The 22679-nt window shown below is 41.6% G+C and overlaps 1 protein-coding gene across 5 annotated transcripts in view; it reads right to left on the reverse strand.

Moving 5' to 3' along the window:
* Positions 1-22679, reverse strand: part of lrrfip2 (leucine rich repeat (in FLII) interacting protein 2) — a 235164-nt gene that overhangs the window by 90450 nt on the left and 122035 nt on the right. For 3 of the 5 annotated variants that reach the window (XM_068032276.1, XM_068032279.1, XM_068032278.1), the window contains exon 6: positions 22447-22506. The exons of 1 other annotated variant lie outside the window; for it this stretch is intronic. In XM_068032276.1, the coding sequence (XP_067888377.1) occupies positions 22447-22506 (60 nt within the window). Of the gene's footprint in view, positions 1-412; positions 458-570; positions 619-5332; positions 5405-5641; positions 5708-7504; positions 7559-22446; positions 22507-22679 lie in introns of all 5 variants that reach the window. One more of the 5 variants, XM_068032281.1, reaches the window with a different exon arrangement.

Genomic DNA, 22679 nt, shown 5'->3' on the forward strand with positions numbered 1-22679 from the left:
ACATAATCAATGCAGGTTAAGCTTGCATTTCTTTCATTTGCAGTACGAATTACTCTGAATCTATACATTATATCAAGTTTAATGTTATCCAAAAGCTTTTGCGCTAAGAAATATTTTAGCTTCCTGTTCAAATATTTTTTTGGTTTATAATGCAGAATAAAGCATTAATACAGCACTTGATATGTTTAATTGCAACAGGCATGGCTTTCAAAAATGCAATTATATCACTGGCCAATGCTAATCATCACAGAAAATCTTTTTATACTATCATATACTGTGACTATTTTACTGAGAAATTGGAGAACTTATATGGCCAAACAAATTCTCAGTTGCAAAACAAGCTATTATTGCTATGTGCAACTACAATGCTTCAACATTCTATCTATAGGCCATGCAGTTATGGTATACCAACCAAACTTTGGCTTCGAATTAGGCCAGTGCCTAGATTAGAAGATGCCTAAAGAAGGAAAGATAAATTCATTTGCATGAAACACATTTTTATTAATAGATACGTGTTGCAGAAATTTGTCTATGATAAGATTAATGAATTATACAACATATCATACCAACCCTGTAATTCTTGGTTGTTGTAACTGGAGCACTATAGAGAGAGGACGGCTGTAGTGGAAATGAAGGAATGAGGAATCCAAATGAATTAGTGCATTCTCAATTGTGCAATAAATTTGGCATCTTTGACATATTTATCAAAAGTGAAAAGCGACAGTTTTGAACCATAATGAAAAGAGGAATATAAATTGAGTGGAGGAATCAATACTAAGATAGAGCATATCTAACATGGATGTGGGACTTTTAACACCCTGTACACAAACCAGGGTTCATTTCTCCACATCTTGGCTGGAGGAAATGGAAGAGGAATGGGTAGCCTGGGAGAGGGCTGATGTGGCTGCTGGTTCTGGAGCCACTCAATCTAAATACCCATGTTATTTGAATTATACAAAGCTGGCTCGAAAAAACCCAGAGCTGTATTTCGGGATTTTTAAAAATCTTTTTCCCTTTGTGTTTTAAAAGGAAGTGAATTTCCAATGGTTCCAAAAAATAAAGGCCATAGACAGAAGTACTCAAGAATGAAGACTGAAACCGAGTCAGCTGGTTTGGGAGGACGTGGGAGTCTTGCAAATGTCAGTTGATTGGAATCCAGGACCGGCATGTTCCTGTGAGGAAGAAGGATAAGTTTGGCAAGTTTCGGGAACCTTGGATAACGAGGGATATTGTGAGCCTAGTCAAAAAGAAAAAGGAAGCATACGTAAGGGCTAGAAGGCTAGGAACGGACGAAGTCCTTGAGGAATATAAAGAAAGTAGGAAAGAACTTAAGCAAGGAGTCAGGAGGGCTTTAAGGGGTCATGAAATGTCATTGGCAAACAGGATTAAGGAGAATCCCAAGGCTTTTTATACATATATAAAGAGCAAGAGGGTAACCAGGGAAAGGGTTGGCCCACTCAAGGGCAGAGGAGGGAATCTATGTGTGGAGCCAGAGGAAATGGGCGAGGTACTAAATGAGTACTTTGCATCAGTATTCACCAAAGAGAAGGACTTGGTGGATGATGAGTCGAGGGAAGGGAGTGTAGATAGTCTCGGTCATGTCGTTATCAAAAAGGAGGTGGTGTTGGGTGTCTTGCAAAGCATTAAGGTAGATAAGTCCCCAGGGCCTGATGGGATCTACCCCAGAATACTGAGGGAGGCAAGGGAAGAAATTGCTGGGGCCTTGACAGAAATCTTTGTATCCTCATTGGCTACAGGTGAGGTCCCAGAGGACTGGAGAATAGCCAATGTTGTTCCTTTGTTTAAGAAGGGTAGCAAGGATAATCCAGAAAATTATAGGCCGGTGAGCCTTACGTCAGTGGTAGGGAAATTATGAGAGAGGATTCTTCGGGACAGGATTTACTCCCATTTGGAAACAAACAAAATTAGTGAGAGGCAGCATGGTTTTGTGAAGGGGATGTCGTGTCTTACTAATTTGATTGAGTTTTTTGAGGAAGTGACGAAGATGATTGATGAAGGAAGGGCAGTGGATGTTATCTATATGGACTTCAGTAAAGCCTTTGACAAGGTCCCTCATGGCAGACTGGTACAAAAGGTGAAGTCACACGGGATCAGAGGTGAGCTGGCAAGATGGATACAGAACTGGCTCGGTCATAGAAGACAGAGGTCATCAGTGGATGGGTGTTTTTATGAATGGAGGGATGTGACTAGTGGTGTTCCGCAGGGATCAGTGCTGGGACCTTTGCTGTTTGTAGTATATATAAATGATTTGGAGGAAAATGTAGCTGGTCTGATTAGTAAGTTTGCGGACGACACCAAGGTTGGTGGAGTTGTGGATAGTGATGAGGATTGTCAGAGGATACAGCAGGATATAGATCGGTTGGAGACTTGGGAGGAGAAATGGCAGATGGACTTTAATCCGGACAAATGTGAGGTAATGCATTTTGGAAGATCGAATACAGGTGGGGAAGTACACAGTAAATGGCAGAACCCTTAGGAGTATTGACAGGCAGAGAGATCTGGGTGTACAGGTCCACAGGTCACTCAAAGTGGCAACACATGTGGATAAGGTAGTCAAGAAGGCATATGGCATGCTTGCCTTCATCGGTCGGGGCATAGAGTATAAAAATTGGCAAGTCATGCTGCAGCTGTACAGAACCTTAGTTAGGCCACACTTGGAATATTGCATGCAATTCTGGTCACCACTACCAGAAGGACGTGGAGGCTTTGGCGAGGGTACAGAGGACAGTTTACCAGGATATTGCCTGGTCTGGAGGGCATTGGCTATGAGGAGAGGCTGGATAAACTCAGATTGTTTTCACTGGAATGACAGAGGTGGAGGGGCGACATGATAGAGGTTTACAAAGTTATGAGTGGCATGGACAGAGTGGATAATCAGAAGCTTTTTCCCAGGGTGGAGAAGTCAGTTACTAGGGGACATAGGTTTAAGGTGCGAGGGGCAAAGTTTAGAGGAGATGTGCGAGGCAAGTTCTTTACACAGAGGGTGGTGAGTGCCTGGAACTTGCTGCCGGGGGAGGTGGTGGAAGCAGGTACGATAGCGACATTTAAGAGGCATCTTGAAAAATACATGAATAAGATGGGAATGGAGGGATACGGTCCCCGGAAGTGCAGAAGGTTTTAGTTTGGACAGGCATCAAGATCGGCGCAGGCTTGGAGGGCCGAGTGGCCTGTTCCTGTGCTGAACTGTTCTTTGTTGATATCACAACCGAAAGCGTATTTCAAACTGATCCAATGGAGATTTGTCGTCTCATCCAGGGCCCATTAAGTCAATATGATTGGGGATATTAAGCAATTAGTCATCACATCTATCACTCGAAGGACAATTGTTTTATGTGCGCACAGCATAAGGTACCAGTGGAAGATATACTCAATGGAATGGAGCAGTTGTTTTATTAACAAGCCTGATAGCAAATGAGTGCATGGGAATGTGGCAAGCAGACCAGTTAGGTCCCTGGGTCACAGTTAACAGAGCGAAAAGACAAACGCAGGATAGACAGGTTTTCAATAGCGGATTGAGACACAGTCCTTGGCAACTGCTAAAAATGCTTTAGCTTCCAACTACTGGCAAATCAGTTGATCAGAAACAGTTACATGTGCCCAAACCACTGGAATTTCAAATGGAAGGTCCAGTGAACACTGAATTACTTTGAAAGCAACCAGAAATAAGCAGAGTTATCGGAAATGTTACACAATATATTTTTAAGCAAGCATTTTGGACACAGCTCTGAAAATGACTAATTATATAATTGCATATATTTGTGCATTAACAGTTGTAATACATTTATGGAGGGGGTTGAAAGGCACTTTACAGTAAAATGGTGTCTAGGGAGTTACAAATGTAGCATATTGTCTTGCAGGGCATCCTTTGGAAAGACAGCCTAGGAAATGACTATTTGCTGCTACCTGGGGAATGATGGGAAACTTCATACAAGTATAGAAGTGCAGTTATATTATTATGCTTCCTTCAAATGTTTTTACAAAACTGATGGTACAAAGTATATATTCTCTATGGATATAATATTGATCAAACAAGGTCAAAATTTGCTTCAGATGAACTCTCTCACTGAGATGAAGTGTTCGAACCCTGCAGTAAAATTATAAACATTCCTTTTAACCTCTACAAACGAACATTAAGTAGTGGATCTCTGGACTAAAACTATACGAAAGCATATATCAGTATGAGTTCATGAAAGCACAAAAAAAAGGAGCTTGGTCTTGTTCAAACATTTCTAGGTCTGGTTACAAAAAAGCACAGAATTTAAATGAGACAAATCATGCAAGGAGGCTCAAAGAGCCAGAGGTTGGGATTGGGGATTTTTACAGAGTAAGAAAGTTTTTTTTTTATTCATTCATCAGACGTGGGTGTCCCCGGCAAGGCCAGCATTTATTGCCCATCACGAACTGCTTTCCAGAAGGTGGTGGTGAGCCAGTGGTGATTTAACAACAGTTATCAGAAGAAGATGCACTGAACTGTTGGGTAACCAAAAATAAATTAAGGTGTTTTCCCCACAGCTTTTATAGAAAATGTATCGCCAAAGTAAAGAAAAAAAAAATATTAGTCAAGTGGTGACCTTGGCATTGCTACTATTAAAAGGTGCCAGTTGCATAAGAGTGAGAGGTACAAGTCCAGTTCTTCAATGAAATCTCGACATATGGGAGCAACAGCATCCACTTCTATTATTTTTGAAAATAGTTCTTCCTTCCCCAGCAATAGGAAGCCTGTCAAGTCAACTTTCTGCACACTTATTTTAACTAATTCTCATTTCCTTTCCCTTCATTTGCTTGCCTCACCCATTCTGGCTCCAAAAACCAATGAGCACCAGCATTACGCACAGCTGAGATTTTGGATTTACAGTTCTAACTTTGGCATCTGATTTACTATTGCATCTGTGACTGACAGCTTCACAAAGCAAATCTTTGCACAGCAAACTGTAACAAACAGAAGCCATCATTTATATTGATATTACTTTTCGAATGATAATGAATGCTATTAAAAATTTGAGTACTTTAGAGTCCAAGCAACATTCATGCATCTAAATGAACAAAGTCACAACATGACAAATGCAAGTTCACAATTTTTCTTAGGTTCTGTTCAATACAAGAAATAGAACCAGGATATAAAATCAAGATTAATTTTATGAGTTCAAATGTTTTGTCAAAGATGTGCACAACCCTGAATTCGAAATACCTTTCAGTACTCAAAATAGGTAAAGAGGGTACAGAATTAATTTAAGATGTGCCCCAGACACCAAAGTCAGGCTGAACTCAAGATACTCCACTGAAGTAAATAAGCAGAAATAATAGGACAGACCCGAGTGTAGTTGGAGAAGGATTTAGAGCTATGTAAGGTGCTGTACTTTCTTTGATTGTGGTACATTCCACTCTGTGAAAAATCAAATCATAGAAAGAATGAATATGACAAAACTTGAATAGCTTCAAAATTACAGAATCAAGTCAAAACAGATCAGAAATCATAGCAACTATGCCAGTATTATTTTAAAAAATAATGAGAACACCACTTGTGATTTCAAAAGCAAAACAATTTACAAGGTCTAGACCTGGCAGTCGTACAAAAAACTCTGAGCATTTGTCTCAACAGGCAAAATGTTAATCAACTAACCAAGAAGTCATTATTGGAAGTAGAGAGTTTCTTCCTGGCTGCATGAGCTTCATTGCGAACTGAACTCTGGCAGTGAAAAGCAAATTAAAGCATAATTAACAAACAAATCAGTACAAAACTCATGTGTTACAAACTTTTCTCGTCTTAAAAATCAAACTCGGACAACAGAAAAATGCTGAAAAATTTAACTTTTATATTTATTGCCATACTATCAATATTTGAGAGATACATATTTTTTCTACAATCATAGCTTTACCAAATAAATTTCCTTATTAAATTTCAAAATGGTAATTGGAACTCAGTTATTGCAACGCTGAAGCAAAGTTCCCGGATTTTGAAATTTGCCAAAGTGCAAAAGTTTGATTTTAGATCATGATCAAATTGTTCATTCTTCAAAGAGCACTGAGAATTTTATTTGTCCAAGTGGTTCTAATTGCTATTACGTTGACATGCAGATAGGTGTGTTGTTACATCCAGCTTGTGCTGACTCTCTCTACATGCCTCCCTGTACACGTACATATGGTTTATGTCATCTTGTCATCTCCTGAGGAAGGTGAAGAGGGATTTTTCTAGACTTTTCTCCCCACCCCACACTCATTGGTCCTTTTTTTCCCCCTCCCTCTCCCAGGAGATTATACTGGGGGGTGTAAGAGGTACAGATAAAAAGATGTCTCATCATAATGCTCCAGCCATCATGATTATGGGCTAAGTTGGCTGGACCAGCTTGTCTTTTCCTGTCATTTTCGTAACCTAAATAGAGAAAAAGCAAAATACTGTGGATGCTGGAACTCTGAAATGAGAACAGAAAGTGCTCGAAATACTCAACAGGTCTGGCAGCAGCGGTGGAGAGAGAAACAGAGTTAATGGTTCAGGTCTGTGACCTTTCATCAGAAAGGTTCTGATGAAAGGGCACAGACCTGAAACGTTAACTCTGTTTCTCGCTCCATAGATGCTGCTAGACCTGCTGAGTATTCCTAGCACTTTCAGTTCTCAATAAACTAACTAGTGTGGCTTTGTTCCAGAAGTTCAAAATATGTCCTACTTGCAAGGCAATAGCTGATTTGTTTGTATAGCATGATAACCGTAACTCATACTACTGTCCCTTTGAACTTGCTCTTTACTCAAAGGCCTTTAGGTCTGGAAAATATACTGCATACTTGTCTCAACAGTCTCTGGAACTGAAACTAGCACTCAATGGACTGAGATAAGAATAATGTTAGAGCAGTAAGTCATGGAAGGTTTACAAATGCCTTATCACATGAACTGTGAAAGAAATACATTCTTAAAAAAAGGCCTTGTGGACTGATTTTATACATTTAAAAAACTGCACCTTGTGCATCGTGCTGTAGTCTACTGCCTCTGTGTAATTCTCTTAATTGTAAATGTAAACACTAATTCATGCTGTTGCACTCAAGGTGGACAGTATAGTATTTGTTACTTTTTGGAGTGGACAAGAGAACACAAAAATACCATGTTGTCTCTGTCTGGAATTCACATACAAGTCCTGTGGCAAGCTATTCCAATCATGGCACGCACAATGGTGCAAGTTTCCCTTTATAGAAGATTTGGCCACTTATGGAAAGTGCCTCTCTGCCATGGATGCAAATAAAAATGTTGGAATAATGTTTAAACTGGAGCTAAAGAAACAACCTTCCCATCCACTTCACCCACAAACACATGCAAAGTCATTCGTAGCACATTGCGAGTGCAGTAAAATATTAAGGTGGCACACTGAATTCCAATTTGTTCGCAGGCCAAATCTTACAAAGATAAATTGAAAGTTTCTCTCTCCCCCTGCACACAATGTACATTACTTTGTACAGACTAGATTTTAAAACCACTGACAAAGATTAGTTTACATACAGCTCGGAAAGTTTTCTCTTGTTGAGCTGACTTGTCCTTTGCACGAGATGTCGTCTACAAATCCACAGACGAGGAAATGAGATGCAAGAACGAAAAACATCATAACATAGATAGATAGATTAATGCATGGCATATCAAAACAAATCACTAAGATTGAAAAGATGAAGATGTGCATTTAGACTCTTTCCTCTCTCTCCTCCCCTTAGCAAAATATAAAAACCACTGCAAAAACAGTCATTCTTTGACCACAAAGGACACAGACCCCATTACAGCTGCCCTTGAAATTCAATGATCAGATCATATATACTTGTAGTGGAATAACCTTCTGTACAAATGCTCACCTTCACCAGATAAGAGTTTTTGCTTTTGCCATAATACTTGGAACTAATATCTTACTTTCACTGTTTTTCTAAGTCAATTAAAAAAAAAATCTGGCTTTTTTTTTATAAAGTGCTGCACTTTCCTTTTAAAAATAGAGCATTAGAGAAAGCCATCTGTACATTCAAATATGGTTCATGTCCAACTGGGCATCTGTCACATCTCGGTTCAAAAACATTTCTAAACCTAATGCAAAATGATATTAAATATAAATAAGCCAACAATCAATCCATGTGAAGAAAGGGTTTGTGTGGGGAAAATGCACTTTAAGTTGCTTGAATTATCTTCTCATAGGATCGTAGCAAGTTCATGGCACAGAAAGAGGCCACTTGGTCCATCTCATCTGTGCCAGCCAGAAAAAAAGCCACCCAGCCTAATCCCATTTTCCAGCATTTGGTCCGGAGCCCTGCAGGTTTTGGCATTTGAGGTGCATATCCAGGCACCTTTTAAATGACGAGGTTTTCTGCCTCTAACACCCTTTCATGCAGCAAGTTCCAGACCCCCACCACTCTCTGGGTGAAAATATTTTCCTCATCTCTCCTCAAATCCTTCTACCAATCAAAAATCTACGCCCTGTCATCACTGACCTCTCTGCTAAGGGAAATAGGCCCTTCACATCCACTCTATCCAGGCCCCTCACAAATTTGTACATCTCAATCAAATCTCCCCTCATCCTCCTCAGTTCCAAGGAGAACAACCCCAGCCTATCCAATATTTCCACTTAGCTGCAATTTTCCAGTCCTGGCAACATTCTCAAAAATCTTCTCTGTACCCTCTCTAGTGCAATTATATCCTTTCTGTAACGAGGTGACCAGATCTGCACACAGTACTCAAGTTGTAGCCTAACTAATGTTTTCTATAGTTCCAACGTAACCTCCCTACTCTTATATTCTATGCCTTGGCTAATAAAGGAAAGGATTCCATATGCCTTCCTCACCACTTTATCGACTGGTCCTGCAACCAGTCAACAATTACCCTTAGCTTCCTGTTACTGAGCCTACTTTATATCCAGCTTGCTACATTTCCCTGGATCCCATTGTTTTTCTTTTAACCCGTCTGCCATGTGGGACCTTGTCAAAAGCCTTGCTAAAATCCATGCAGACCACATCAAATGCACAATCCTCATCAATCCTCCTCATGATTTACGCAAAAAATTCTATCAAGTTAGTCTTCCCTTAACAAATCTATGCTGATTACCCTTGATTAATCCATGCCTTTCTGACAGTTTATCCTGTGTCTCACAATTGAATTCAATAATTTGCCCACTACCAGAGTTCGAATTAATTATTCGGTCTATCCCTTGTTCCCTTTTTAAACAAAGGTGCAACATTAGCAGACCTCCAATCCTTCAGCACCACGCTTGCATCCAGTGAGGATTTTAAAATGGTCAGACCATCCGCTTTTTCCTCCCTGGCTTCTTTTAACAGCTTGGGGTACATTTCATCCTGTGCTGGTCACTTTCAAGGATGCTAATCTGATCTCAAAATGGAATTTCCCTAAAAGTGGCACACAATAAGGAGTCAGCAGATTTACTAAAAGCTGGTAAGTCAAAACTAAAGATTCCTGAAAAGGATGTTTATTCCAACAGAATATTCCTTGCTTGTTTTCACAGGCTAATATTCAGGACAGATCTCAGTAACAGCTCATTAATGAGACATATACCATAACAATCTGGTGCTCTGCAGAATCCTTTGTTAAAATGAAGATTGAGGATTACGGGGACCAAAATGGGATCTGACATATCTGGATATCTGTGCCACATTAACTTTGATATCTTTCAGAACCTTTAAATAACTGTTAGAAGTGACTGACAACAAAAAAAGGCTAAACCGTTTGATCACATCACTCAGATTAGTCAACGGAATGGAAAGCTTTTCTTTGGTTCATGATACACAGGATTGTGTTCGGCACATCTCGACAGATTCTCTCTGCCTTTATGAACCTATGAATTAGGAGAAGTAGGCCCTCTAGCCTGCTCCACCATTCAATAAGATCATGGCTGATCTATGTGTCTCGAATTCCACACTCCCATCTACCCCTGATAATCTTTGATTCCCTTGCCTAAGAAGAATTTATCTACCTCCACCTTAAAAATATTGAATGAATCGGCCTCCACCACCTTCTGAGGCAGAGTTCCAAAGTCACACAATCCTCAGAGAAAAAATTTCACATCTCTGTCCTAAAAGGGAGAGTCCCAATTTTAAAACAGTGCCCCCTAGTTCTGGACTCACCCACAAGAGGAAACATCCTCTCCACATCCACCTTGTCAAGACCGTTCAGGATCTTAAAAACTTCAATCAAGTCTCCCCTCACTCTTCTAAACTCCAGTGAAAATAAGCCCAGTCTGTCCAACCTTTCCTTTTATGAGAACTCACTCACTCCAGATAGAATCTAGTGAACCTCCTCCGAACTGCCTCCAACACATTTGTATCCTTCCTTAAATAAGGAGATCAAAAATGCACACAGTATTCGAGATGCGGTCTCACCAATGCCCTGTATAACTGAAGCATACCATCCTTACTTTTATTTTCTATTCCTCTCGTAATAAAGGATAGCATTCCATTAGCCTTCTTTATTACTTGCTGCACCTGCACGCTAACTTTTTGTGACTCATACACTAGAACACCTATACCCCTCTGCACCTCGGAATTCTGCAGTCGTTCTCCATTTCAGTAATAGTCTGCTTTTTTATTCTTCCTTCCCAAGTGAACAACTTCACATTTTCCCATATTATACTCCATCTGCCAGATTTTTGACCGCTCACTCAACCTATCTATATTGGTTTGCAAGCTCCTTATATCCTCTTCACAACATACTTTTCTACCTAGCTTTGTGTCATCTGCAAACTTTGCTACCATGCCATCTCTCCCCTCATCTAAGCCATTGATATAAATTGTAAAAGGTTGAGGCCCCAACACAGACCCCTAAGGGACTCAGAAAAAGGACCCATTTATGCATACCCTCTGTCTTCTGCCAGTCAGCCAATCTTCTATCCCTGCTAATATGTTACCCCCTACACCATGAGCTCCAACTTTGTACAATAACCTTTTACGTGGCATCTTATCGAATGCCTTCTGGAAATCCAAGTACAGTACAGTACCTCAACGGTCTCCCCTTTATCCACAGCGCATGTATTTCTTCAAAGAACTCCAATGAATTGATTAAACATGATTTCTCTTTCACAAAACCATGCTGACTATTCCCAATTACCTTGAGTTTTTCCAAGTGCCCAACTATAGCCTCCTTAATGATCGATTCTAACACCTTCCCCGCGACAAACGTCAAGCTAACTGGCCTGACGTTTAGGATGAAGTCCATCATGACCCGGGGACTTGTCAGTATTGTTCCCTGGTGATTGTAATTTCACCACGTTCTTCTCTTCCTTCCACCTCCTGATTTACAGCTATTGTCGGAATGTTTTTTGTATCCTCTACAGTGAAGACAGATCTTTGCTAGATGTAATTTCACTGTTGGAAGAATCGCTTTGCCTTTTCTTATTCTTTAATAACTTTTACCTGGTAGGTGCGGGAGGATAGATTTAAGTATAAAGTATATCCAGGACAGAAATTATAAGGCTTTAAAAGTCAGTTTGTACAGCTATACTAGCCAGTTACAGGCAGGGATGTAAGTGCTACTTAACTGTAGTAATTGTCTTTGACCAAGGAATGAGTTAAACCAGTGAATGAGAATGGTACAGTTCAGATCCAGTCACTCATGCTAAACCGGATTCAGTTAAAACAAAGGATCTGAGCACAACAGGTAATCCCACCACCAGAGGAACGCATCAACTCATGTTCCAGAAGCTAATACTGTTTTTCGGGGTGGGGGGTGCTGAGGGAAGATAGTCAACTTAACCTGCCTCTCATAAGGAAAAGATTGCACCAGGTCTGGTAACATTACTAAACATTAGCGCACATACTCTAAGCTATACAACAGACTAGCTATCTAATGCTGTTAATCTATCAGTTATCAAAGGAGTGTACTCCTAAATTAATTTCAACAATTTACAGTAGTTTCAGACAGTGACGTCAATTATAATTTAATAGTCAGAAATTCAGTAATATTGAACTTCTGCTTCCTTGTAAAGTAACTCTATGAATTGTTATTCAAATTGCTAGGTAATCCCATCATAACTATTTATATCTATTAATGGTTTGCATATTAATGTCTGAATTTAAGTAGTGAGAATTAAAATCTTATGTTAATAATCGCCATTAGTGTATGACTTCATAGAATGGTACAGCACAGGAGGCAGTCATTCGGCCAACCGAGCCAGCACAAGGTCTTCTTGAACAGCCAGTCCCACTCCATTGCTGTTTCCCCATTTTTTTCCCCTGCAAGTATTATCCAATTCCCTGCTGGAGGCTACTATTTGAATCTGCATCCACCACCCTATCAGTCAGTGCATTCCCAATCCTAGCCAGTGGTTGCGTAAAAAATGTTTTTTATGTCACCAGTGACTGTTATGCCAATCACCTTAAATCTGGACCCTTCAATCACTGGGAACAGTTTCTCCTTATTTACACTATCTAAACCCTTAATGATTTTAAACATTTCTATCATCTTAGCCTTCTGTGCTCTAAAGAGAACAATCCAAGCTTCTCCAGTCCATCCAAATAACGAATCCATCACCCCTGGAACCATTCAAGTAAATCTCTTCTGTATACTCTCCAAAGCCTACACGTACTTCCTTAAGCACGGTGCTCAAAACTGGACGCAATACTTCAGCTGGGGCCAAACTAAGTGTTTCATAAATGTTCACCATAACTTGCCTGCTTTTGCACTCTAGGTCTCTATTTATAAACCTCAGGATCCCGTATGCCTTTTTAACCTCTTTCTCAACCTGCCTTGCCACCTTGACAAATTGTGCACAAACATCACCCACCACCCGCCCCCCCACCAGTCTCTGATCTTCTTGCACCCCTTAACATGTATTGTCTTTCCCCGTTCTTCCTTCCAAAATGGATCACTTCACACTTTCCGGCATTGAGTTTCATCTGCCGTGTGTCTGCCCATTCCATCAGTCTATGGCCTCTTGAAGTCTACTGCTGTCTTCCTCACTGTTTACTGCACTTTCAAGTTTTGTGGCATCTGCAAATTTCAAAATTGGGCTCTGTACCCCTCAAGTCCAAGTTAATGTACATCAAAAACAGCAGTGGTCCTAGCACTGAACCTATATACCTCCCTTCAGTCCAAAAAAAACAGCCATTCACCACAACACTCTGTTTTCTATCTCAGCCAGTTTTGTTTTCATACTGCTACTGCAGCCCACGGGCTTCAATTTTGTTAACAAGCTTAATATGTAGTACTTTATCAAATGCCTTTCCAAAGTCCACACACATAAACTGTACAGCCCTCATCCACCCTCATCAAAAAAAATCAAGTTATTCAAACACAATTTACCCTCAACAAATCCATGCTGACTGTCCTTTGCTTGTCCCAATAGCTTTAAATTTTCCCTCAGATTGTTTCCAAAAGCTTCCCCACCATCGACACTGAACTGACTAGCTTTTAATTGCCTTACCTTTTTTGAACAAGAGTGTAATATTTGCAATCCTCCAGTCTTTATCAAAGGAGGATACTTTAAGCACTGCCAACATGGATAACATCTCTATTTTTTTTAATATAGTATCCAGGCAACCAAAGTAGCTATGGGAAAGTCCTCTTTCTTGGTAAACACCGATGCAAAGTTCTCATTTAGTACATTAGACATGTCTCCTGCATCCAGCAATAGATCTCCATTAAGTGCCCCACCATGCCTGACAACCCAATCTGAAGAAGGGTCACAGATCTCAAATGTTAACTCTGCTTCTCTCTCCACAGATGCTGCCAGACCTGATGAATTTTTCCAGCACTTTGTTTTTATTTCAGATTGCCAGCATCTGCAGTATTTTGCTTTTATAACCCAATCTGATGACTTAGTTATTTCAGCAAGATAGGATTAAAGTCATGCACCCATAATCTGTGGATATCCTCACTGTGGGTTTTTGAGGTAAATTAATCTTCAATCTCAACAGCTGAACGCAAGGTAGTTTGGTGAGCCTAGATCAGGCATCATTCACTCCCAAACTTAAACTTTGTTATAAACTCCAGACAGTTCTCTAGTGAGTGAAATAAACGACTTAAGGAGTCGTCTGGTTCTTTGGCATCTACTTGCCAGCATACCGAGTCTAGTATTCTCATATATGCTTCTCTGAAAGGCATACATTTGGCAACTAAAACATGAATTATCTGCCAATAATTACAATGTGCAGTTGGTTGGGAAGCAGCCATTTTTTTCATCTAACTTTTTGAAACAAACAAACTTATTAGCGAGAGACAGCATGGTTTTGTGAAGGGCAGGTCGTGTCTTACTAATTTGATTGAGCTTTTTGAGGAAGTGATGAAGATGATTGATGAGGGAAGGGCGGTGGATGTTGTCTATATGACTTTAGTAAAGCCTTTGACAAGGTCCCGCATGGCAGACTGGTGCAAAAGGTGAAGTCACACGGGATCAGAGGTGAGCTGGCAAGATGGATACAGAACTGGCTCGGTCATAGAAGACAGAGGGTAACAGTGGATGGGTGCTTTTATGAATGGAGGGCTGTGACTAGTGGTGTTCCGCAGGGATCAGTGCTGGGACCTTTGCTGTTTGTAGTATATATAAATGATTTGGAGGAAAATGTAGCTGGTCTGATTAGTAAGTTTGCGGACGACACAAAGGTTGGTGGAGTTGCAGATAATGATGAGGATTGTCAGAGGATACAGCAGGATATAGATCGGTTGGAGACTTGGGCGGAGAAATGGCAGATGGAGTTTAATCCGGACAAATGTGAGGTAATGCATTTTGGAAGGTCTAATGCAGGTGGGAGGTATACAGTAAATGGCAGAACCCTTAGGAGTATTGACAGGCAGAGAGATTTGGGCGTACAGGTCCACAGGTCACTGAAAGTGGCAACGCAGGTGGATAAGGTAGTCAAGAAGGCATTCGGCATGCTTGCCTTCATCAGTCGGGGCATAGAGTATAAAAATTGGCAAGTCATGTTGCAGCTGTACAGAACCTTAGTTCGGCCACACTTAGAATATTGCGTGCAATTCTGGTCGCCACACTACCAGAAGGACGTGGAGGCTTTGGAGAGGGTACAGAGGAGGTTTACCAGGATGTTGCCTGGTCTGGAGGGCATTAGCTATGAGAGGTTGGAAAAACTCGGACTGTTTTCACTGGAACGACGGAGGTGGAGGGGCGACATGATAGAGATTTACAAAGTTATGAGCAGCATGGACAGAGTGGATAGTCAGAAGCTTTCTCCCAGGGTGGAAGAGTCAGTTACTAGGGGACATAGGTTTAAGGTGCGAGGGGCAAAGTTTAGAGGGGATGTGCGAGGCAAGTTTTTTTCTTTTTTTACACAGAGCATGGGGAGTGCCTGGAACTTGCTGCCAGGGGAGGTGGTGGAAGCAGATACGATAGCGACGTTTAAGAGACATCTTGGCAAATATATGAATAGGAAGGGAATAGAGGGATATGGGCCCCGGAAGTGCAGAAGATGTTAGTTTCGGCAGGCATCAAGATCGGTGCAGCCTTGGAGGGCCGAGTATCCTGTTCCTGTGCTGTACTGTTCTTTGTTCTTTGATACAGCATAAATCACACCCGACAAATAGCTAGGTCGCACTCTAGTCAGTGCATTTTATTTTAACTTCGGGTTCTCAATACTAACATTTGAATCCACATACAATTAGCACATCATTAACTCAACTGTGTTAGAAGGCAATGAAGAGCTGTTCATGTTGTAGCCTTGTGCAGATCAGCAAGTGGAACTAAATTCCCCACAAAAGAAACCTGATTAAATAAATCACTAGAACACAATCAAGTGTTCATTTAGTAATGTAATATGATGAGACACAGATCAGAAAATTCCCCAGATACCACCTATGGTCTACAACAGGGTATTAGATGGTGGCGCAGTGGTAATGACACTGGACTAGTAATCCAGAGCCCAGGCCAATGGTCTGGGGACATGGGTTCAAATCCCACCACAGCAGATGGTGACATTTGAATTAAATTAATAAATCTGGTTCACTAAGGTCCTTTAGAGAATGAAATCTGCCATCCTTACCTGGACTCCAGACCCACAGCAATGTGGTTGATCTTAAATGCCCTATGAAATGGCCTAGCCATCCTCAGGATGGGCAATAAATGCTAGCCAATGACACCTAGATCCCACAAAAAAAAACAAAAAAAATTCTGTTCCTTCCAACCTCAGTCATCCATCCAATGGCAAATCCAAGCAGAAGTCACTGGTAGAGAAAACAACAGAAAAATCATCCTTCCTGTTCGTCAAGTATCTGCTCATCTCATGTCAAATCAAAAGATGCCAAAGAGCACATTTTGATCACACTAAGTTAGGGCACAAAATATGGCATTCAGGAAACTGAGAACAGAATGTAATGGGTGATCTTCTTCTTTGGCTTCCTTGTCTCGAGAGACAATGGGTAAGTGCCGAGAAGTGGTCAGTGGTTTGTGGTGCAGCGCTATAAACGCCAATTCTAGTGACAGATTCTTCCACAGGCGCTGCAGATAAAATTGGTTGTCGGGGCTGGTACGCAGTTAGCTCACTCCTTGCACTTCTGGCTTTTTTCCTGCCAACTGCTAAGTTGCTTCGACTCGCCACTCTTTAGACCCGCCTTTATGGCTGTCCGCCAGCTCTGGCGATCACTGGCAACTGATTCCCACGACTTGTGATCAATGTCACAGGACTTCATGTTGCGTTTACAGACGTCTTTAAAGTGGAGATATGGACGGCCGGTAGGTCTGATAACAATGAAGAGCTCGTTCTACAATGCGTCCTTGGAGATCCTGCGGCTCACATGGCCAAGACATCTCAAGCACCGCTAGCTCAGTAGGGTGTATATGCTGGGGACGTTGGCCATCTCGAGGAATTCTGCGTTGGAGATACGGTCCTGCCACCTGATGCTAAGGATTCTCCGGAGACAGCGAAGATAGAATGAGTTGAGATGTTGCTCTTGGCTGACATACGTTGTCCAGGCCTCGCTGCCTGACAGCAAGGCATTGAGGACACAAGCTTGAAACACTCAGACTTTTGTGTTCCATGTCAGTGTGCCATTTTCCCACACTCTCTTGGCCAGTCTGAACATAGCAGCGGACGTCTTTCCCATGTGCTTGTTGCTTTCTGCATAGAGAGACAGGTTGCTGGTGATAGTTGAGCCTCGGTAGGTGAACTCTTCAACCACTTCCAGAGCATGGTCGCCGATATTGAAGGATGGAGCATTTCTGATGTCCTGCCCCATGATGTTCATTTTCTTCAGGCTGATCGTTAGGCCAAATTCATTGCAGGTAGCCACAATCCTGTCGATGGGTCTCTGCAGACACTCTTCTGTGTGGGATGTTCATACAGCATCATCAGCAAAGAGATCCCTGATGAGGACTTTCCATACTTTGGTCTTCACTCTAAGACGGGCAAGGTTGAACAATCTGCCATCTGATCTTGTGGGGAGGAAAATTCCTTCTTCTGAAGACTTGAACGCATGTGAGAGCAGCAGTGAGAAGATGATCCCAAACAGTGTAGGTGCAATAACACAGCCCTGTTTCACATCACTCAGGATAGGAAAGGGGTCTGATGAGGCACCGCGATGCTGAATTGTGTCTTTCATATTGTCACGGAATGAGGTGATGATACTTAGTAGCTTTGGTGGACATCCGATCTTTTCTAGTAGTCTGAAGAGACCACGTCTGCTGACTAGGTCAAAGGCTTTGGTGAGATCTATGAAAGCAATGTAGAGGGGCATCTGTTGTTTGCTGCATTTCTCCTGTAGCTGGCGAAGGGAGAACAGCATGTCAATGGTGGATCTCTCTGCTCGAAAGCTGCACTGTGCCTCAGGGTAGACACGCGCAGCCAGCTTCTGGAGACTTTTCCCACTATGCTGAGCAGGGAGATTCCACGGTAGTTGTTGCAGGCACCGCGGTCACCCTTGTTCTTAGAGGGTGATGATATTGGCATTGCGCATGCCCTGTGCTACTGTTCCCTCATTCCAGCACAGGCAAAGCAGTTCCTGGAGTGCTGAGAGTATAGCAGGCTTGGCACTCTTAATTATTTCAGGGGTAATGCCATCCTTTCCAGGGGATTTTCCACTGGCTCAAGAATCAATGGCATCACTGAGATCCGATTTTGTTGGCTGTTCGTCCAGCTCATCCATGACTGGTAGAGACTGGGCTGCATTGAGGGCGGTACCAGTGACATTTTCCCTGGAGTACAGGTCTAGGTAGTGCTCCACCCAGCGGTCCATTTGCTTGCGTTGGTCAGTGATTGTTTTCCCTGATTTAGACTTTGGGTGGGGTGGGGGGGGGGGCGGGCGACCTTCTTGATGGTTGGCCCAAAAGCTCTCTTAATGCCATCATACAGTGCTCTGATGTTTCCGGTTGGCCAGGTCAGATTGGAAAGGAGTATCGCAGCTCGTTTAATTTGCAAATATTTTCAATTTGCATAAACAAACAGTAATTAGATGCTGGAAGCCGGGCTGATTCCACTCGCCAGCACAGTGACCAACTTGCGATAGCACCCTCCTCTCCAGGTCAGCCAGCACAACACAATTGATTGCACCAGAAGTCTCCTTGGCACACATATTTTTAACAAGCTCCCGTTGTGAGGCACTTAATCTTCTCACAATGCCATAATAAACCAACAGGGAGAAAAGGCAAATTATTATTCAATATTAAAATTTCAGCTGTTGCTGTATCTGGGTCCTGATGGACATTGAACTCTGCCAGCAATCTTTTGTCCTCTAGAAACCAGCATAGCACATATCCTTTCCTGTTGCCATGCAGGATACTTGTGACTGCTCCCATTTTCAGCAGCCAAGAAAAGTGATCATACTTGTCTGGAGAGTAACCATACTTGTCTGGAGATGGCAGAATTCTCTGGATTCTGTTCTCAGCAATGATTGTGAAGGTCAGCTATGAAGCTTTTATGAAAGTTCCATCTTGGTTTTGGGACCATGGTGACTATCAAAACCTTGATCACTGCATGCACAATGCTGGGTCAAGGTTGCGAGTGGGCAAAGGTCTCAAGGACCTTCCGGGAGCAGCTGAGTGGCTGGCCTTTGCTATCACAAGCTGTGAGAAGCTCAATGAGTAATACTTCTGCCAGCGGGCAAAACAAACAATTGCGGATGTTTGGCATCATAGTCGAGATGAATATCAGAGGCCAGTGCCCAATTTTTTAGTTGTTCTCCCACTCAGCCGACTTTTTAGTAGGGCGTCGTTTGGCCAGGTCTCCGTCGGGGGCTTGTAAACATTCACGATGGTCAGCTTCCCCACTCTGATTGGAATGAACAACGATCAGCTGTCAGCCACTGGGATTTCTTCTGCTTCGTTCGTCACGTCCGTCTGTATGTATGTGGTCATAATCAGCACTCTATGGCATGGAATTCATGGATCTGCATCAGGTATGGGGCTGGATTCAGGTTGGTGGGTTTCTTGAAGGGGCAGAACGTTGATCACTTGTGTTCTAAGTTCCCTTGACGAGAGATCTCACTTTGGGCTAGATAGACCATCAATGTTGAATTTTTAAATGCAGAGTATTGGACCAATTATCTTGGTTGGTTCGCCCTTAAGGGGACCTTTGGTTGACACATTCAATGCTTTCATGCTTTTCACACTGGGAGGCCACTTTCAGCTCTTTAGTCATCTTCTTGATAACATTAACTGGCAAGTTCACGATGAATTAGAACGCACAAGGGCGACCACAATGTAGATTGTCATCAAGTTGATCAAGCTGGGAGTTGATGACAACCGATACACAGTCCCTCTGCATTCTAGTTCGAGAACCAACCAGCTAATGTCATCATGATGACGATCATACACCCGAAAGTGACCTCCTGGTCTGAAAAGCATGAAAGCTTTGCAGTAAGATAAAAAGTGAAATCAAACCAAAGGTGATAATTAGGACAGGCGACCAAAAGCTTGGTCACAGAACTAACCTGGAAGGAGCGATTAAAGGAGGCAAGTTGGAAAGACGGAGAGGTTTAGCAAAGGAATTTTAGAGCTCAGGGCCAAGATGGTGAAGGCACAACTGCCAACAGTGAAGCAAGCGAGTATGGGTGCAGAAGTGGTTGAAAAATAGGGGCCTTTGTGTCTTCAGCAGAGAAAAAGTATGGCTTGTTTTGAGAGAATTAATAGTCAGAGATGGCTCCCACTCATCAGTACATGTTAATAAGGAGGTATAAACAAACAGAAAATGCTGGAAATACACAGCAGGTCTAGCAGCATCTGTGGAGGGAGAAACAGTTAACATTTCAAGCCTGTGAGCTTTCATCAGAACTGGCAAAGGTTAGAAATCTAATAGACTTTGAGCAAGTGAAAGGGCAGGGGGAGAACAAAAGGGAAGATCTGCGATAGAGCGGAGGGCAGGAGAGATCAAGTCACAAAAATGTCACGGAACAAAAAGGCAAAGGGAGTAGTAATAGCCACAGTAAAAGGCAAAGCGTTTGTCCAGATTGTGTGTTAATGGCAGAACAATCAGCAGCTCCGTCTGGAAATAAAACCATGAAAAACAAGATTAAGACCAGCATATGCTTTGAAAAATTCAAAATGGCAGCCATGGTCTGAAGTGGTCCAACTCAATGCTAAGTCCAGCGGGCTGCAGAATGTCTATTCAAAAGATAAGGTGCTGTTCCCCGAGCTTGTGTTGAGCTTCACTGTAGCACTACATGACCTGAGCTTCCAGTTGCTTGCCATTTGAGTTCACCACCCTGCTCTCATGTCCATGCTTCTATCCTTGGCCTGTTGCACTAGATGTGGAGCTGTTGATTAATCTTCCATTAACACACTCTCTGGACAAATGCATTGTCTTTTACCACAGCTATTACGACTCACTTTGCCTTTTGTTCCATGGCATCTTTGTCATTTAATCTCTTCTGCCCTCCACCCTATCACAGACCTTCCCTTTTGTTCTACTTCCCTGCCTCCCCACTTTCACTTGCTCAAAAGCCTATTACATTTCTAACCTTTCCAAGTTTTGATCAAAGGGCACAGACTCTGTTTCGCTCTCCACAGATGCTGCCAGACCTATGTATTTCCAGCACTTTGTTTTTATTTCAGATTTCCAGTGTCTGGAGTATTTTGCTTTTATTATTTGGGTAAAGACAAAGGATGATTACAATAAAAAAGGGGCAAGTTAGAAGAATCTTTTTAGTTATTAGGATATGTTTGCTTTATTACATATCTCTTGATTTAGGAAGTAACAGGAGTAATATGTGAAAACGAATACAAGAGGATATAAGAAACAAGTAGTAATAGGACTCAAGTGGATAGCTCCAGCTTAATAGCGAGTACCACAGGCACAAGGGCTGAATGCATCCTTATGCACTGTAATTTCTATGAGGTACAGCGATGAATATGCAGCGTTAGTGAGAATGTCAACGCTGAAGACTGTAGGAGGCATGTGTACAACAAACATCGGCATATTACAAAATTTAAGACTTTTCAGGCTACTGAAACCAAAAGCCTTATATAAATCCTCTCTCCTGTCCGATAATCTGCTAATACTGAGAGAATAATTATTCAAAGATGTAAAAAGATTAATTCATTGACAGATGAAAAATGAGAATATAATGGAACTTTAAAATAAAACAAACCCTGAGCATGAACTGTAGACACTTCTCATTTTTCATCAGCTTGTAGCAATATTGGTCCCACAATGGAACAATGACAATCATGCTATTCTGGCTAAACCTAAGAGGATATGGGAACACAAAAGCAAAATACTTCAGATGCTGGAAATCTGAAATAAAAACACAAATGCAGGAAATACTCAGGAATGGCAGCATCTGAGGAGAGAAAAAAGAGTTAAGGTTTCAGGTTGATGACCTGATAACACTGGTTCACCAGGGCATCCAACAGACCCAGCTATAACTTTTCAAAAATGCCAAAACTTTGCGACATGGTGAAGATAGTATCTGTGATGAACCCTGCCGCTCGTGAGGCAAATGTTTCTTTACGTTGTTTGAAATAAATAATTGAGATACTGGCTTGGATTTCCTGACCAGCATTATTTTAACTGAAACCCATGCGAAATAGAAAAACATCAATCAGAAAATCTAGAATGGGGAGGTTTTTTTTCAGACAAACTGATTAGAATCCAGGATTTTTTTAAACCCAAAAATACAATTTGATCTTTGATGGTAACTGGATTTAATTGTATTTATTTATTTGTTTTGGAGGCAGGAGGACGAGACAGGAAAAAACAGGTACAGTGTAAGCTTAGCAGTTTTGGAGTAAATAAAATTCAACCAAGTTACATTTGCAAACTAAAAGTTGACTAAATAGTAGTAATACATTATCACAAGCTACTATGATGAGCATCACAAAGTATCCACACAATGGTCTTGAAAAGCTCCAGTACATTACACTCTAAGGGCATTTACTGATTAGTGAAGTGTTGTTAGTACTTCTCAATCTGTGTTGACACTGCACACAGCCAATTTGCAAACATCTTTTCCTCACAGGCCATTAAATACATGCAGTCAATAATACAGATGGTCAACACCATAGAGATTGCTGCTTTACAAACCACAAGGTCTTTTCGTCTTGAGCTGCTTCTGATAGACATTTCCATATCAAAGGAAGAGTGCTTTGAAATGAATAAACATGATGAAAATTAAAATGCATTTTAGGAATATCGTACTAGTCCAAATTTCTGCTTTAAAATACATCTAGATCTTCCCATGGGCTTACACACACAAGTTTTATATATTTGCCACGTGAAGTGCTGCAGAAGTCACAGTATAGAAAAACTGACTTATG

Source organism: Heterodontus francisci, chromosome 5 (genome assembly GCF_036365525.1).
Source record: "Heterodontus francisci isolate sHetFra1 chromosome 5, sHetFra1.hap1, whole genome shotgun sequence".
NCBI lineage: Eukaryota > Metazoa > Chordata > Chondrichthyes > Heterodontiformes > Heterodontidae > Heterodontus > Heterodontus francisci.